The following is a 16,425-nucleotide window of genomic DNA, read 5'->3' as shown; positions in this document are numbered from 1 at the left end:
TGCCCTCTTCCTGTCAATCTCCTTGCGATCGGCTGTGCGAATGGATTCTTCGTTAAATCCATCGCCCAGCAACGATCTGCTTTGTACCCGTATGACGCGCCTGCGCATTGCGGTGCATGCACAGTATTAACCTGTTCACTGCGCTACGAAAAATGGCAGCGAGCGATCAACTCAGAATGACCCCCAGGCCCACAGTTCACAGTAAGGGTTTCTGAGGATAACATCGGCATCACGTACAAATCAGAATCAGGCTCTCAGTTCGCTTATACCAGGCAGCAGGTACTTAGAATTCATGTTTTAAAGCAGATAAACAGCAAAGTCTGTGAAGTGTAAAATTGAGATATTTGGTGCAATTTGAGAATAGATGTATGTGAATATGTCTAATTCAGAAGAAAAAAAGGGGTGGTCTTCTGTATGCCGACTGACGGGATCCCGGCGCACAGTATATTGGCGCCGGGATCCCGACAGCCGGCATACCGACACTTATTCTCCCTCGTGGGGGTCCACGACCCCCCCAGAGGGAGAATAAAATAGTTTGGCGCGCCACCGTGTCCGTAGCGTGGCGAGCGCAGCGAGCCTGCAAGGGGCTCATTTGCGCTCGCCACACTGTCGGTAAGCCGGCGGTCGGGCTCCCGGCGCCGGTATGCTGGTCGCCGGGAGCCCGACCGCCGGCTTATCGTAGTGAACCCGAAAAAAAGGCCAATGGGTATGGTAGTTTTGCAGGCAATTTATTTAAAACAAGACCTTTTTTTAATTGTTTTATGACTTGGTAAAATCATTGGGTATAAGCCCTAACTGGTTGAATCCAAGATTTACGTACTAATGACAAAGAAACCACAGAGAAAGTTTACACATACAGTTTTTATTACATGATTGAATTTTCTTTCAAACACTTTTGGGCAAAATGAACATATTGGGCAGAGTGGGAGTGTATCCTATATACCATATATACTAGACTGTTGGGTTAGGAGTATGTTCGTGTTTTTCTATTTGAGTTGAGCAATGACTTATTTTTTATTAAAATGGTGTGACGTAAATATGGTACATACATTTTATCATATTTATACATTATAAATATGGTATATTTTAAAATATGTTTATTAATTTACGGTGAATGGTATAGTATGTGCAATATATGTGAATTGACACGCAAGTATATGTCAGTAGGAAAACCAGTTCATCCAGTGTCATAATAAAGTTTATCTTCTTCATTTTTCTCCAGTGTTACATGGAAATATGTCCTCCAGTGCTAAAGAAAAATTAGTTCTCTCCCTGATAGACAGGAAAATATAACTCCTCCGAAGTGGTTTATTTTCCATTGTCCAAAGGTGATGGTTCCTCAGTGTAACACAGTAATATCTTATTCCAGGTTGTGAAATTCATTTTTTTAGTCAAAATATTTTATACCCCAATTAGTGTAAGAAACATCACCTATATTTCACAGGATAATTTATCCCTCCCCATTCCATTGCAACAAAAGAATCTGACCCTCCCCATTTCATAATATATCCTTTCATTCCAGTGTCACATGATAATCTACCCCTTTATTCCAGTGTCACATGATAATCTCCCGCCTCCCAGCCCAGTGGTGCTGTACAATTTATATATGCCTTTCCCGTTCAAGTGTGACAAGAGTAAACTGAGCAGCCCTTTTCCAGTGTCACAAGATAATTTGGTCTATTCCAGCATGTCAGAATAATGTTATCTATTCCAACATGTCATAATAATATTATACTTACCCTCCCCTCCCCCTTTCCCCAAGTTTCAGTTTTATTGAGTGACCAATATCACAGAAGGAGATATAGTCCAGCTCCTGGTGCTTATTTGTACTCAGTAGTATCTAGCCGTTTCTTTCCAGGTGGTGACCCAGTGCCTTGGGCTATTGGGTAGCCTGCTGCATAGCTTCTGTCTTTCTTGTTGTCGAACGCAGACAGCATAGTGAGTCTGTCCCAGACTGTAATGTTTTACACGATGGAAAAATCCAACCTGCAGAAATGTGGGTTGGAAAGAGACACGTAGGGAAGGGAGAGGAAAGGACGAGAGGGATGTTGCAATTAGAGAACGTTGTGATGGACAAAAAAGGACAGTGCAGAAGACAGTTACAGTATTAGATATATAATGTAAGGAAGGGAGAGTAAAAAGAATAGTAACAATCAAAGAAAATTAGAGAAGGTTGAGACATTTGCAGTTGGATAGATTGGTGGGTTGCAATGGAGATAAAATGTTAGCAGGACGCATACAGATATATTGAGATGTACAGAAAAGGTAAGAGAGATTATGTGAAAAAGACGACAGAAAGAGAAGGAAGAGTATGTTGCAAAGAATATTGTGATGAGTTATAGAGATGGGAGGGAAGAGGAGATAGTTTGCAGTTATAGAGATTGGAGGGAAGAGGAGAGAGGTAAGAGGGGGGAGTTTGCAGTCATAAAGATGGGACGGAAGAGGAAAGAGTCTGTAGTTATAGGGATGGAAGGGAAGAGTACGGAGTTTGCAGTTATATAGATGGGAGGGAAGAGGAGATAGTTTGCAGTTATAGAGATGGGTGGGAAGAGGAGAGAGTTTGAGGTTATAGAGATGTGATGGAAGAGTACGGAGTTTGCAGTTATATAGATGAGAGGGAAGAGGAGATAGTTTGCAGTTACAGAGATGGGTGGGAAGAGGAGAGAGTTTGAGGTTATAGAGATGGGATGGAAGAGTACGGAGTTTGCAGTTATAGAGATGGGTGGGAAGAGGAGAGAGTTTGCAGTTATAGGGGTATATGCAATAGCGGGCGAAATCGCGGCAATTATCGCCGTTTTTTCAATTCGACCAAATTCGCCAGGTGAATTCCGGAAGGTGGCTTCCGGAATTCACCATATGCAATGAAAAACGGATTCGCCAGAGTCGCGGGCGAAAATCGGCCGATTTGGCGGATTTTGCCGCGATTTTTAAAAACGGGAAAAAACGGGGAAAAACCCGAAAAAAAAATGGCGTGGGGTCCCCCCTCCAAAGCATAACCAGCCTCGGGCTCATCGAGCTGGTCCTGGTTCTAAAAATGCAGGGGAAAAATCGGGCAGGGATCCCCCGTATTTTTAAAACCAGCACCGGGCTCTGCGCCTGATGCTGGTGCCAAAAATACGGGGGACAAAACGAGTAGGGGTCCCCCGTATTTTTAACACCAGCATCGGGCTCCACTAGCTGGACAGATAATGCCACAGCCGGGGGTCACTTTTATGCCGTGCCCTGCGGCCGTGGCATCAAATATCCAACTAGTCACCCCTGGCCGGGGTACCCTGGGGGAGTGGGGACCCCTTCAATCAAGGGGTCCCCCCCCCCCAGCCACCCAAGGGCCAGGGGTGAAGCCCGAGGCTGTCCCCCCCCATCCAATGGGCTGCGGATGGGGGGGCTGATAGCCTTTGTGATAAAAAAAAAGATATTGTTTTTTCCATTAGTACTACAAGTCCCAGCAAGCCTCCCCCGCAAGCTGGTACTTGGAGAACCACAAGTACCAGCATGCGGGAGAAAAACGGGCCCGCTGGTACCTGTAGTACTACTGGGGAAAAAATACCCAAATAAAAACAGGACACACACACCTTGATAGTAAAACTTTATTTCATACACCGACACACACATACTTACCTGTGTTGACACGCCGACTGCAACGATCTCCGACGATCCGAGGGTACCTGTCAAAAAATTATACTCACCTTCCAGCGTCCAGAGGTCCAGAGGTAAATCCACGTACTTTGTAAAAAAACAAACCGAACACCCGCTCCACCGGACTAATGAAAGGGGTCCAATGTTTTCACATTAGAATCCTTTCCCCGAATGCCGGGACATCACGTGACTCCTGTCACTGATGTCCCTTCAGCCAATCAGGAAGCGCTACTGCCGTGGCGCTCACCTGATTGGCTGGACGCCGTCTGTACTCTGACAGCGCCTCGCAAAGCCGCTCCATTACTTTCAATGGTGGGAACTTAGCGGCTAGCGGTGGGGTCACCCGCCGGTCAGCCGCTGACCGGCGGGTGACCTCACCGCTAGCCGCTAAGTTCCCACCATTGAATATAATGGAGGGAGCTGTGCGATGCGCTGTCACAGCGATCAGCCAATCAGGTGAGAGCAACGAAGTTGCGCTTCCTGATTGGCTTAGAGACCTGTCAGTGACAGCTTTCACTGACAGGTCTTATTCGTGGAAAGGTGTCCCATGTGTCAGCATGGGACCCCTTTCAGTCCGTTTTTGGTGCGGGTAAATGCGTTTTATTTTTTTGCCAAGTACGTGGATTTATCTCTGGACCCTGGTTAAGGTGAGTATATTGAACTTTGCTTTTCAGGTATCCGTGGATTCTACAGGGAGAAGAGGACCGATGTCGGCGTGTGAACATAGGTAAGTATGTGTGTGTCGGCAGTGTGTAATAAAGTTTTACTGTCGACGGTGTCTGTGTCCTGTTTTTATTTGGGTATTTTTTTTCCATTAGAACTACAGGTACCAGCGGGCCCGTTTTTCTCCCGCATGCTGGTACTTGTGGTTCTCCAAGTACCAGCTTGCAGGGGAGGCTTGCTGGGACTTGTAGTACTAATGGAAAAAACAATATCTTTTTTTTTGAACACAAAAAAGGCTATCAGCCCCCCCATCCGCAGCCCATTGGATGGGGGGGGACAGCCTCGGGCTTCACCCCTGGCCCTTGGGTGGCTGGGGGGGGGACCCCTTGATTGAAGGGGTCCCCACTCCCCCAGGGTACCCCGGCCAGGGGTGACTAGTTGGATATTTGATGCCACGGCCGCAGGGCACGGCATAAAAGTGACCCCCGGCTGTGGCATTATCTGTCCAGCTAGTGGAGCCCGATGCTGGTGTTAAAAATACGGGGGACCCCTACTCGTTTTGTCCCCCGTATTTTTGGCACCAGCATCAGGCGCAGAGCCCGGTGCTGGTTTTAAAAATACGGGGGATCCCCTGTCAATTTTTTCCCCGCATTTTTAGAACCAGGACCAGCTCAATGAGCCCGAGGCTGGTTATGCTTTGGAGGGGGGACCCCACGCCATTTTTTTTTCTGATTTTACGTTCCAGCAATAAAAAAAAATAAAAAAAAAAAAATATATTATTTTAAAAAATATATAAATAATATTTGTGCCTCCCCCCCAAAAAAAAAAAGTACCTAATCCCTTCTAATATAAATAGATCTGCTATTCCTAAAAAAAAAAAAAAAACATGTTTAAAATTTTTTAATTTGTTTTCACCCTCCAAAGTGTGGCGGAGTGAAAATCGCGAATTTGCTGTCTAAAAGCACTGCAGGCGAATTTCCAAACTTGAATTGAATATGCTGGAGGCGAATTGCAGCATCTGTACCATTGCAGAAAAGGCGAATTCGGAAAAAGGCGAATTGAGAAAACGCGAATTTTGACGGGCCGTTTTTTTGCGAAAAATGACTGCACTGCATAGGCGAATTGATTTTTGGAGGCGAAAACGGCCCGGAATTCGCCTTTTTTGCCAATTCGCCCGCTATTGCATATACCCCATAGAGATGGAAGGGCAAAAAAGGGGAGTTTGCAGTCATAAAGTTGGGAGGGAAGAGGAGAGAGTTTGTAGTTATAGAGATGGGAAGGAAGAGGAGAGAGTTTGTAGTTAGAGGGATGGCAGGGAAGAGGAGAGAATTTGCAGTTATAGAGATGGGAAAGAAAATGAGAGAGTTTGTAGTTATAGGGATGGGAGGGTAGAGGAAAGAGCTTACAATTATAGGCATGGGAGGGAAGAGGAGAGAGTTTGCAGTTATAGAGATGGGAGGGAAGAGGAGAGAGTTTGTAGTTATAGGCATGGGAGGGAAGAGGAAAGAGTTTACAGTTATAGAGATGGGAGGGAAGAGGAAAGAGTTTACAGTTATAGAGATGGGAGGGAAGAGGAGAGAGTTTGCAGTTACAGAGATTAGAGGGAAGAGGAGAGAGTTTGCAGTTACAGAGATGGGAGATAAGAGGAGAGAGTTTGCAGTTACAGAGATGAGAGGGAAGAGGAGAGAGTTTGCAGTTACAGAGATGAGAGGGAAGAGGAGAGAGGTTGCAGTTATAAAGATGAGAGGGAAGAGGAGAGAGTTTGTGATTATAGAGGTGGGAGGGAAGAGGAGAGAGTTTGCAGTTATAAAGATGAGAGGGAAGAGGAGAGAGTTTGTGATTATAGAATTGTGAGGGAAGGGGAGGGAGTTTGCAGTTATAAAGATGAGAGGGAAGAGGAGAGAGTTTGAGATTATAGAGGTGTGAGGGAAGAGGAGGGAGTTTGCAGTTATAAAGATGAGAGGGAAGAGGAGAGAGTTTGCGATTATAGAGGTGTGAGGGAAGAGGAGGGAGTTTGCAGTTACAGAGATGAGAGGGAAGAGGAGAGAGTTTGCAGTTATAGAGATGAGAGGGAAGAGGAGAGAGTTTGTGATTATAGAGGTGGGAGGGAAGAGGAGAGAGTTTGCAGTTATAGAGATGGGTGGGAAGAGGAGAGAGTTTGAGGTTATAGAGATGTGATGGAAGAGTACGGAGTTTGCAGTTATAGAGATGAGAGGGAAGAGGAGAGAGTTTGTGATTATAGAGGTGGGAGGGAAGAGGAGAGAGTTTGTGATTATAGAGGTGGGAGGGAAGAGGAGAGAGTTTGTGATTATAGAGATGAGAGGGAAGAGGAGAGAGTTTGTGATTATAGAGATGGGAGGGAAGAGGAGAGAGTTTGCAGTTATAAAGATGAGAGGGAAGAGGAGAGAGTTTGCGATTATAGAGGTGGGAGGGAAGAGGAGAGAGTTTGCAGTTATAAAGATGAGAGGGAAGAGGAGAGAGTTTGCGATTATAGAGGTGGGAGGGAAGAGGAGGGAGTTTGCAGTTACAGAGATGAGAGGGAAGAGGAGAGAGTTTGCAGTTACAGAGATGAGAGGGAAGAGGAGGGAGTTTGCAGTTACAGAGATGAGATGGAAGAGGAGAGAGGTTGCAGTTATAGAGATGGGAGGGAAGAGGAGAGAGTTTGCGATTATAGAGGTGGGATGGAAGAGGAGAGAGTTTACAGTTATAAAGATGGGAGGGAAGAGGAGAGAGTTTGCAGTTATAGGGATGGGAGGAAGAGGAGAGAGTTTGCAGTTATAAAGATGAGAGGGAAGAGGAGAGAGTTTGCGATTATAGAGGTGGGATGGAAGAGGAGAGAGTTTACAGTTATAAAGATGGGAGGGAAGAGGAGAGAGTTTGCAGTTATAGAGATGAGATGGAAGAGGAGAGAGTTTGCAATTATAGAGGTGGGAGGGAAGAGGAGAGAGTTTACAGTTATAAAGATGGGAGGGAAGAGGAGAGAGTTTGCGATTATAGAGGTGGGAGGGAAGAGGAGAGAGTTTGTGATTATAGAGGTAGGAGGGAAGAGGAGAGAGTTTGCGATTATAGAGGTGTGGGGGAAGAGGAGAGAGTTTGCAGTTATAGAGATGGGAGGAAGAGGAGAGAGTTTGCGATTATAGAGGTAGGAGGGAAGAGGAGAGAGGTTGCGATTATAGAGGTGGGAGGGAAGAGGAGAGAGTTTGTGATTATAGAGGTGGGAGGGAAGAGGAGAGAGTTTGCAGTTATAAAGATGAGAGGGAAGAGGAGAGAGGTTGCAGTTATAAAGATGAGAGGGAAGAGGAGAGAGTTTGCGATTATAGAGGTGTGAGGGAAGAGGAGAGAGTTTGCAGTTATAGAGATGGGAGGAAGAGGAGAGAGTTTGTGATTATAGAGGTAGGAGGGAAGAGGAGAGAGGTTGCGATTATAGAGGTGGGAGGGAAGAGGAGAGAGTTTGTGATTATAGAGGTGGGAGGGAAGAGGAGAGAGTTTGCAGTTATAAAGATGAGAGGGAAGAGGAGAGAGTTTGTGATTATAGAGGTGGGAGGGAAGAGGAGAGAGTTTGCGATTATAGAGGTGGGAGGGAAGAGGAGGGAGTTTGCAGTTACAGAGATGAGAGGGAAGAGGAGAGAGTTTGCAGTTACAGAGATGAGATGGAAGAGGAGGGAGTTTGCATTTACAGAGATGAGAGGGAAGAGGAGAGAGTTTGCAGTTACAGAGATGAGAGGGAAGAGGAGAGAGGTTGCAGTTATAAAGATGAGAGGGAAGAGGAGAGAGTTTGTGATTAAAGAGGTGGGAGGGAAGAGGAGAGAGGTTGCAGTTATAAAGATGAGAGGGAAGAGGAGAGAGTTTGCGATTATAGAGGTGGGATGGAAGAGGAGAGAGTTTACAGTTATAAAGATGGGAGGGAAGAGGAGAGAGTTTGCAGTTATAGAGATGAGATGGAAGAGGAGAGAGGTTGCAGTTATAAAGATGGGAGGGAAGAGGAGAGAGTTTGCAGTTATAGAGATGGGAGGAAGAGGAGAGAGTTTGCAGTTATAAAGATGAGAGGGAAGAGGAGAGAGTTTGCGATTATAGAGGTGGGATGGAAGAGGAGAGAGTTTACAGTTATAAAGATGGGAGGGAAGAGGAGAGAGTTTGCGATTATAGAGGTGGGAGGGAAGAGGAAAGAGGAGGGAGTTGGCAGTTACAGAGATGAGAGGTAAGAGGAGAGAGTTTGCAGTTATAAAGATAAGAGGGAAGAGGAGAGAGGTTGCAGTTATAAAGATGAGAGGGAAGAGGAGAGAGTTTGTGATTATAGAGGTAGGAGGGAAGAGGAGAGAGTTTGCGATTATAGAGGTGTGAGGGAAGAGGAGAGAGTTTGCAGTTATAGAGATGGGAGGAAGAGGAGAGAGTTTGCGATTATAGAGGTGGGAGGGAAGAGGAGAGAGTTTGCAGTTATAGAGATGGGAGGAAGAGGAGAGAGTTTGCGATTATAGAGGTGTGAGGGAAGAGGAGAGAGTTTGCAGTTATAGAGGTGGGAGGGAAGAGGAGAGAGTTTGCGATTATAGAGATGGGAGGAAGAGGAGAGAGTTTGCAATTATAGAGGTGGGAGGGAAGAGGAGAGAGTTTACAGTTATAAAGATGGGAGGGAGAGGAGAGAGTTTGCGATTATAGAGGTGGGAGGGAAGAGGAAAGAGGAGGGAGTTGGCAGTTACAGAGATGAGAGGTAAGAGGAGAGAGTTTGCAGTTATAAAGATGAGAGGGAAGAGGAGAGAGGTTGCAGTTATAAAGATGGGAGGGAAGAGGAGAGAGTTTGCAGTTATAAAGATGAGAGGGAAGAGGAGAGAGGTTGCAGTTATAAAGATGAGAGGGAAGAGGAGAGAGTTTGCGATTATAGAGGTGTGAGGGAAGAGGAGAGAGTTTGCAGTTATAGAGATGGGAGGAAGAGGAGAGAGTTTGTGATTATAGAGGTAGGAGGGAAGAGGAGAGAGGTTGCGATTATAGAGGTGTGAGGGAAGAGGAGAGAGTTTGCAGTTATAGAGATGGGAGGAAGAGGAGAGAGTTTGTGATTATAGAGGTGGGAGGGAAGAGGAGAGAGTTTGCGATTATAGAGGTTGGAGGAAGAGGATAGAGTTTGCAGTTATAGAGATGGGAGGAAGAAGAGAGAGTTTGCAGTTATAGAGATGGGAGGAAGAGGAGAGAGTTTGCGATTATAGAGTTGTGAGGGAAGAGGAGAGAGTTTGCAGTTATAGAGATGGGAGGAAGAGGAGAGAGTTTGTGATTATAGAGGTGGGAGGGAAGAGGAGAGAGTTTGCAGTTATAGAGATGGGAGGAAGAGGAGAGAGTTTGCGATTATAGAGATGGGAGGAAGAGGAGAGAGTTTGCGATTATAGAGGTGGGAGGGAAGAGGAGAGAGTTTGCAGTTATAGAGATGGGAGGAAGAGGAGAGAGTTTGCGATTATAGAGATGGGAGGAAGAGGAGAGAATTTGCGATTATAGAGGTGGGAGGGAAGAGGAGAGAGTTTGCACTTTTAGACATTGTTGGGAAAGTAAAGTAAGATATCAATAAGAGGAAAAGCAGTGGAAATTAGAATGCAGAGAAAGGGGTAAGGTTGGTGAGATGGATGGGGAATACAAAGCAGAGAATTATGTAGATTATTCAGGAGAATTGATATGGTATGGTCACAAGGTTATATGTAGGAGGGAAGTAATGAATGGATAGGACAATCAAAGGACATTGGTAAAATTATCTCACTAAAAGAGAAAAATGTCTAAAAGATAAAACAAAAAATGAGAATAGTGAAGACAGAATTGTATATAGACTTTGCAAGAGAAGATTTTACTGAATGTATCAAGACGACAAAAAAATCTGTACACAAATAGGAGGAGGAGGAGGATGAGGGAGAGGTCTGCAAAAGCTGGGCTAGAATTTGGTTACCCGACTGGCGGGGTTGGGGGACAGTGGTCAGAGGTTGTACTCAGAATTCCTGTGTTAATCTCTCAGTTTCTGATGGTTGCACCTTCATCTCAGCCTTCTGACCTCTGACCTCATACTTGGCACGGATGTTTGCCCTCCGGAAGAATCCACACTACAAGGCAGGAGAGTGGTGAGGGGCCGACCGCAAAATCAATCAATTAGAGAGAATAGGGCTATGTCAGAAGTTATTAAGAAGCAGAGTGGTGTAAGAGTGAGATCAGTAACCAACAGTTGCCAAGGTGAAAAACACCATGAAAAGATCACAAGTGTGAGTGTGTGAGCTCAGTGGTGCAAAAAATAATCAGATCAAAATACTGTATAAGCAACAAAGATCCCAGAAGAGTCTGAAATTCCCGCACCAAAGCTCATCCAGTTCACTTGTATATTTTTGACTATTGGTGCTAGTTAGGGTTCCTTAATATTGTTCTGACTTTATTTCAGATTCAGAGATGATAATCCTATTATGTGTAGAGGGATGCTGCTGATCACTCCATATTATTGACATAAGAGAAGAGAGAAAAAGGGGAGTAGTTTCTTCAGTGCACAGGAGACATTTTTGTTCATACACATTTGTGCTTTCAATTTGGGGGAATAGCTTACCCCTATTGATAGGTTTCAAAAATATAACTTTTATTATTTTCAAATAAAATAATCAAATATGATAGAAGCAATAAAGCGAAATAATAATGGATTGTGTGTGGAAGAGGTAAAGATAGGTTTGATCTAAACATAATGAAACAAATGATCGCAGACAGCACTTACATATTGTTTATTCCTCAAATAATTTCTTATATCTATATCAATTTAAGTGTAGTGGTATAATGTCACTTTAAATATTGAATTGCAAATGTAACCTTAGGTATAGTTCACTGTCTATTTTCCTTAATAATTAGTACAGATATAGGTTGCAATTGTAGTGAAAGTCTTTGGATTATAGAGACATAAGGGCCTATTTACGAAGCCTTGGAAGGAGATAAAGTGGAGAGAGATAAAGTACCAGCCAATCAGCTCCTAACTGCCATGTTACAGGCTGTGTATGAAAAATGACAGGAGCTGGTTGGTTGGTACTTTATCTCCATCCACTTTATCCCCTTCAAGGCTTAGTAAATGGACCCCTTAGGGCCTCATTCAGCAGTGCATACAGTAATGATGTTTGCGCAGTTGAGCAAGTATAGTAAACCCTTACTGCGCACACGAACCAAAGTATGCAATGGTGTACGCATTTGCTATGACTAGAGACGGGTTCTGCGCTCCATGGTCAATTCAGGGTGGAAACTGAGATTTGGCCTAAAGTCATCACAATAAAAGGGGAGGAGTCATGGGCGTGTATCAGTCATGTGGCTGCAATCTCTTCTGTAGTACCACAGCCATAGTGGCCACATCTTAAGAAAGGTACAAGGGAGATTCTGCGCCAGGCAGGGGCAGCTAGAGGAATCGATGTTGCGACCACTGGTGCATTGATGGTGGAGAGATCGGATCCACCAACGCACTTGAGTATTGCTCAGATATGCAAAGTGGGCGTCGCAGGGTTTGAAGTAAGGGGAATGCTTAAACTCCCATTTGCATATTTTCGCACTTGAGAATCCGTGAGAAATCACAGTCGTGCATGATCTGCATGCACCTCTTATTTAGGCCCTTAGTTACAGTGTTATGGGACCCATACATATGCACACCTATCTTTACCTCTCACATTACTATCTTTTAATATTTTACCTTACTGCTTCAATCATATTTGAATATTTGATTAAGAAATAATAAATACCTCCTATAAGGTCTTCCAAAACTATTCTCCTTTTTCTCTCTTCTTCTATGAACATATAAGCAAGCAAGGTATAAGAGGTCAAGCAGGAATAAAAAGAAATATGTTCAAACTGTAAGAAAAGAAATTGGATAAGTAACACTTAAATAAATTATAGGGAGAATATCATTACTTTAAAAAAAAGCTTTTTCTTGATCACTAATACAAGGTAATACATCACCTAAATCTTATTAATACCGAGTCACCATATAGCCAGCGACAGCAGCCAGCCCCTGCAGACTATCACGCTACTGCAGCAGTTTCATTACCTAATATCACATAGTGCAACCATATATGAAGCTGGTTATACTGTCTAATGCACATACTGTATCCATCTTTTCATCAGTGTGGGATCAACTTCATCAATAGCTAATTCATCTAATTTTAGAAGATAATTCGTTTTTCAAATCTACATTTCTGTAATGGAATTAGTGAGAGAGCCTAGGAGAGATGGTCAGTCAGTGGTATACGTGAGCACAAACCCAGTAGATGGCCCAGCTGATTATTACATCCCTTACCTTCCACAGGAAGAGAATGATTATACCCAAAAGCAGGACTCCAGATCCTACAGAAACAATGATCACCCAAAGAGGGAGTTCAGCCGGAGGAAGCTCCACCAACTCGGAGTCTATAGAGACTGAAAACTAAACACAGGGAGGTGGGAGAGAGAGAGAGAAAGATAAGAACAAAAATGAAAATTAGTATTTTTTGTAAAATTCTGCTTAAATCATAAAATGTACTGAAACGAGCTTTACTTTGCTTGCAGATTCCGGTCTTCATGTGTAGCCATATGCAGATACCAAACCCCTGTGGTGTAATGCAATCTCATGGTAAAACAGGAGCACCGGGAATCAGCATAAAGGATGAGGTGTAACCTGCTTACATATAGGTTTAAGTCTGTAAACGCTGGAGGGCAGAGTGTTATGTTTTTTATGTTTTTAAGAAGGATATTTGTTAGCTGTAAAGGGCGGGCTAGAGTAACAATGGGGCTCTAGGCCTCCACATAAAAATAGGCCCACCACCATGACAGTATGATGCTGACCAGTCACCAGTTGGCAACATAACTGGCATTAAATCATAAGAATTAAAATTATATTATGTATTTGACTCACAGAATTATACTTATCCCTTAATTTCCATGAAAGTGGGGGAAAATTAACATTTTCAACTACTTTTGTAGAAATTAAGGTATCAGGGCCATTTATTATAATGGTAACGCAGGAGATTATCACAGATATCTCCTGCTTATATTTGAGTCCTGCTCTGGCCATCGTCCCCATACAATAGTATGAGCATCTAAATTCATCAAGCTCCGAAAATACTGACATGAGGAACCTTTGTTCCAAGAGCCCCGCTTCTTCCTATGGATCCCTCTGCCCCTGTTCCGCTTCCTCTGCCAGACAGGAAGCTTCAGGCACATGCGTGAACCCCAGTTCATGTCGTGAGGGTGTCGCTGACAGCAGCTGCGTCTAAAGATGTAGTAGCGCTGACACTGTACGCCATTTTCAGACAGAGAAATTGCTCCTGCTATAGCAGGTGTAAGCTTCGATGTTGCCACCGATGGACGGAATAGCGTCACAGTACACTGATGCAAAAGACACAGCTGCATCTGCTTGCACCTCTGAATCAGGCTCATTACCTTGGACAGCTCCATTCATAACAGTAAGGGAGCTTGCTGCTCACGGGACCAGTATGATTTGCCGATGGACGGGATGCCGGTGGTTAGAATACAGACAGCGGCATCCGCTACTCACATTGGCCCAAATGTATTAAGCCTTGTAACGTGATAAAGTGGAGAGTGATAAAGTACCAACAAATCAGCTCCTAACTGTCATTTTTCAAACAAATCCTGTAACATGGCAGCCAGGAGCAGATTGGCTGCTACTTTATCACTCTTTATCAGTCTCAACTTTAGCACTTTTTTAAGGCTACATTTGGGTCATTATTCTCTGAACTTTATGTTGTTTAAACATTCCAGTATACCAGTTCTAATAACAACAGTCCAGCTTTTTAACATTTATACTACTTTTAACCATTTGATCTAATTTGTTTAACATATTGAATCTTTAGTTATGCGACAATCATGATTTATCTTTCTCTGACGTCCTAGTGGATGCTGGGAACTCCGTAAGGACCATGGGGAATAGCGAGCTCCGAAGGAGGCTGGGCACTCTAGAAAGATCTTAGACTACCTGGTGTGCACTGGCTCCTCCCACTATGACCCTCCTCCAAGCCTCAGTTAGATTTCGTGCCCGGCCGAGGTTGGATGCACACTAGGGGCTCTCCTGAGCTCTTAGAAAGTTATAGTCTTAGAATTTGTTATTTTCAGTGAGACCTGCTGGAAACAGGCTCACTGCAGCGAGGGACTAAGGGGAGAAGAAGCGAACTCGCCTGCTTGCAGCCGGATTGGGCTTCTTAGGCTACTGGACACCATTAGCTCCAGAGGGATCGACCGCAGGCCCAGCCTTGATGTTCGGTCCCGGAGCCGCGCCGCCGTCCCCCTTACAGAGCCAGAAGCAAGAAGATGGTCCGGAAAATCGGCGGCATGAAGACATCCTGTCTTCACCAAGGTAGCGCACAGCACTGCAGCTGTGCGCCATTGCTCCTCATACACACTTCACACTCCGGTCACTGAGGGTGCAGGGCGCTGGGGGGGGGGGCGCCCTGTGGCAGCAATAAAAACACCTTGGCTGGCTAAAATACCTCAATATATAGCCCCTGGGGCTATATATGAGGTAAATACCCCTGCCAGAATCCCATAAAAAGCGGGAGAATACGCCGCGAAAAAGGGGCGGAGCCTATCTCCTCAGCACACTGGCGCCATTTTTCCCTCACAGCTCGGCTGGATGGAAGCTCCCTGGCTCTTCCCTGCAATTCTACAGTACAGTAAGAGGGAAAAGAGAGGGGGGGCATTAAAATTGGCACTGTATACAGTATATTATATTGAAAAGCAGCTATTAGGGACATAACTCAGTTAGTCCCTGTATATATATATAGCGCTCTGGTGTGTGCTGGCATACTCTTACTCTGTCCCCCCAAAGGGCTTTTGTGGGTCCTGTCCTCTGTTTGAGCATTCCCTGTGTGTGTGGAGTGTGTCGGTACGGCTGTGTCGACATGTTTGAGGAGGATAATGATGTGGAGGGGGAGCAGATGCCTTTAGCAGGGATGTCACCCCCTGGGGGTCAGACACCTGAGTGGATGGTATTATGGCAGGAAATGAGTGCACGTATAGACTCTTTACATAAAAAATTTGACGACATGCCGACTGTGGGACAGCCGAGTCTTCAGCTCGTGCCTGTCCAGGTGTCTCAAAAGTCATCAGGGGCTCTGAAACGCCCGCTATCTCAGGTGGCACAAGTAGATGTCGACACGGATACTGACACCAGTGTCGACGACGATGAGTCAAATTTAATGCCCGTTAAGGCCATTCACTGCATGATTGAGGCAATGAAAGAGGTGTTAAATATTTCTGATTTACATCCAGGTACCACAAAAAAGGGTATTATGTTTGGGGAGAAAAAACTACCTGTAGTTTTTCCCCCGTCAGATGAATTAAATGAAGTGTGTGAAGAAGCGTGGGCTTCCCCTGATAAGAAATTGGTAATTCCTAAGAAGCTACTAATGGCGTTCCCTTTGCCGCCAGAGGATAGGTTACGTTGGGAAACACCCCCGAGGGTGGATAAAGCGCTCACACGTTTGTCTAAAAAGGTGGCACTACCGTCCCAGGATACGGCCGCCCTTAAGGAATCTGCTGATAGAAAGCAGGAGGCGATCCTGAAGTCTGTATATACACACTCAGGCATTATACTCAGACCAGCTATTGCGTCAGCATGGATGTGCAGTGCTGCCGCTGCGTGGTCAGATAAACTGTCAGAAAATATTGACACGTTAGACAGAGACACGATCCTGCTAACAATTGACCATATCAAAGACTCAGTCTTATACATGAGAGATGCACAGAGGGAAATCTGCCGGCTGGCATCTAAAGTAAGTGCATTATCCATCTCTGCTAGGAGATGCTTATGGACTCGCCAGTGGACTGGAGATGCAGATTCCAAAAGGCACATGGAAGTTTTGCCTTATAAGGGGGAGGAATTATTTGGGGATGGTCTCTCCGACCTAGTTTCCACAGCAACGTCTGGGAAGTCAGCATTTTTACCCCATGTCCCCTCACAGCCTAAGAAGGCGCCATTTTATCAGGTTCAGTCCTTTCGGTCCCAGAAAAACAAGCGGGGAAAAGGAGGGTCTTTTCTGTCAAGAGGCAGAGGAAAAAGGCTGCAGCAAACAGCAGGTTCCCAGGAACAAAAGTCCTCCCCCGCTTCCTCTTCCAAGTCCGCCGCATGACGGTGGGGCTTCACAGGCGGAGCCAGGT

At 44.9% G+C, this 16,425-nt stretch overlaps 1 protein-coding gene across 3 annotated transcripts in view; it reads right to left on the bottom strand.

Annotated features, from left to right (window-relative positions):
• Window positions 1-842: 842 nt before the first annotated feature.
• The window catches only part of ITGA3 (integrin subunit alpha 3), a 149,867-nt gene continuing 134,284 nt past the window's right edge, over window positions 843-16,425 (bottom strand). For 2 of the 3 annotated variants that reach the window (XM_063959890.1, XM_063959892.1), the window contains exons 24-25: window positions 12,572-12,697; window positions 843-1,986 (exon numbers count right to left, since the gene is read on the bottom strand). In XM_063959890.1, the coding sequence (XP_063815960.1) occupies window positions 1,831-1,986; window positions 12,572-12,697 (282 nt within the window). In that variant the 3' untranslated portion in view covers window positions 843-1,830. Of the gene's footprint in view, window positions 1,987-10,216; window positions 10,368-12,571; window positions 12,698-16,425 lie in introns of all 3 variants that reach the window. The other variant, XM_063959891.1, reaches the window with a different exon arrangement.

Source organism: Pseudophryne corroboree, chromosome 3, assembly GCF_028390025.1.
Source record: "Pseudophryne corroboree isolate aPseCor3 chromosome 3, aPseCor3.hap2, whole genome shotgun sequence".
NCBI lineage: Eukaryota > Metazoa > Chordata > Amphibia > Anura > Myobatrachidae > Pseudophryne > Pseudophryne corroboree.
Note: the sequence above shows the minus strand (reverse complement) of the source record. Positions and strands in the feature narration are given on the sequence as shown.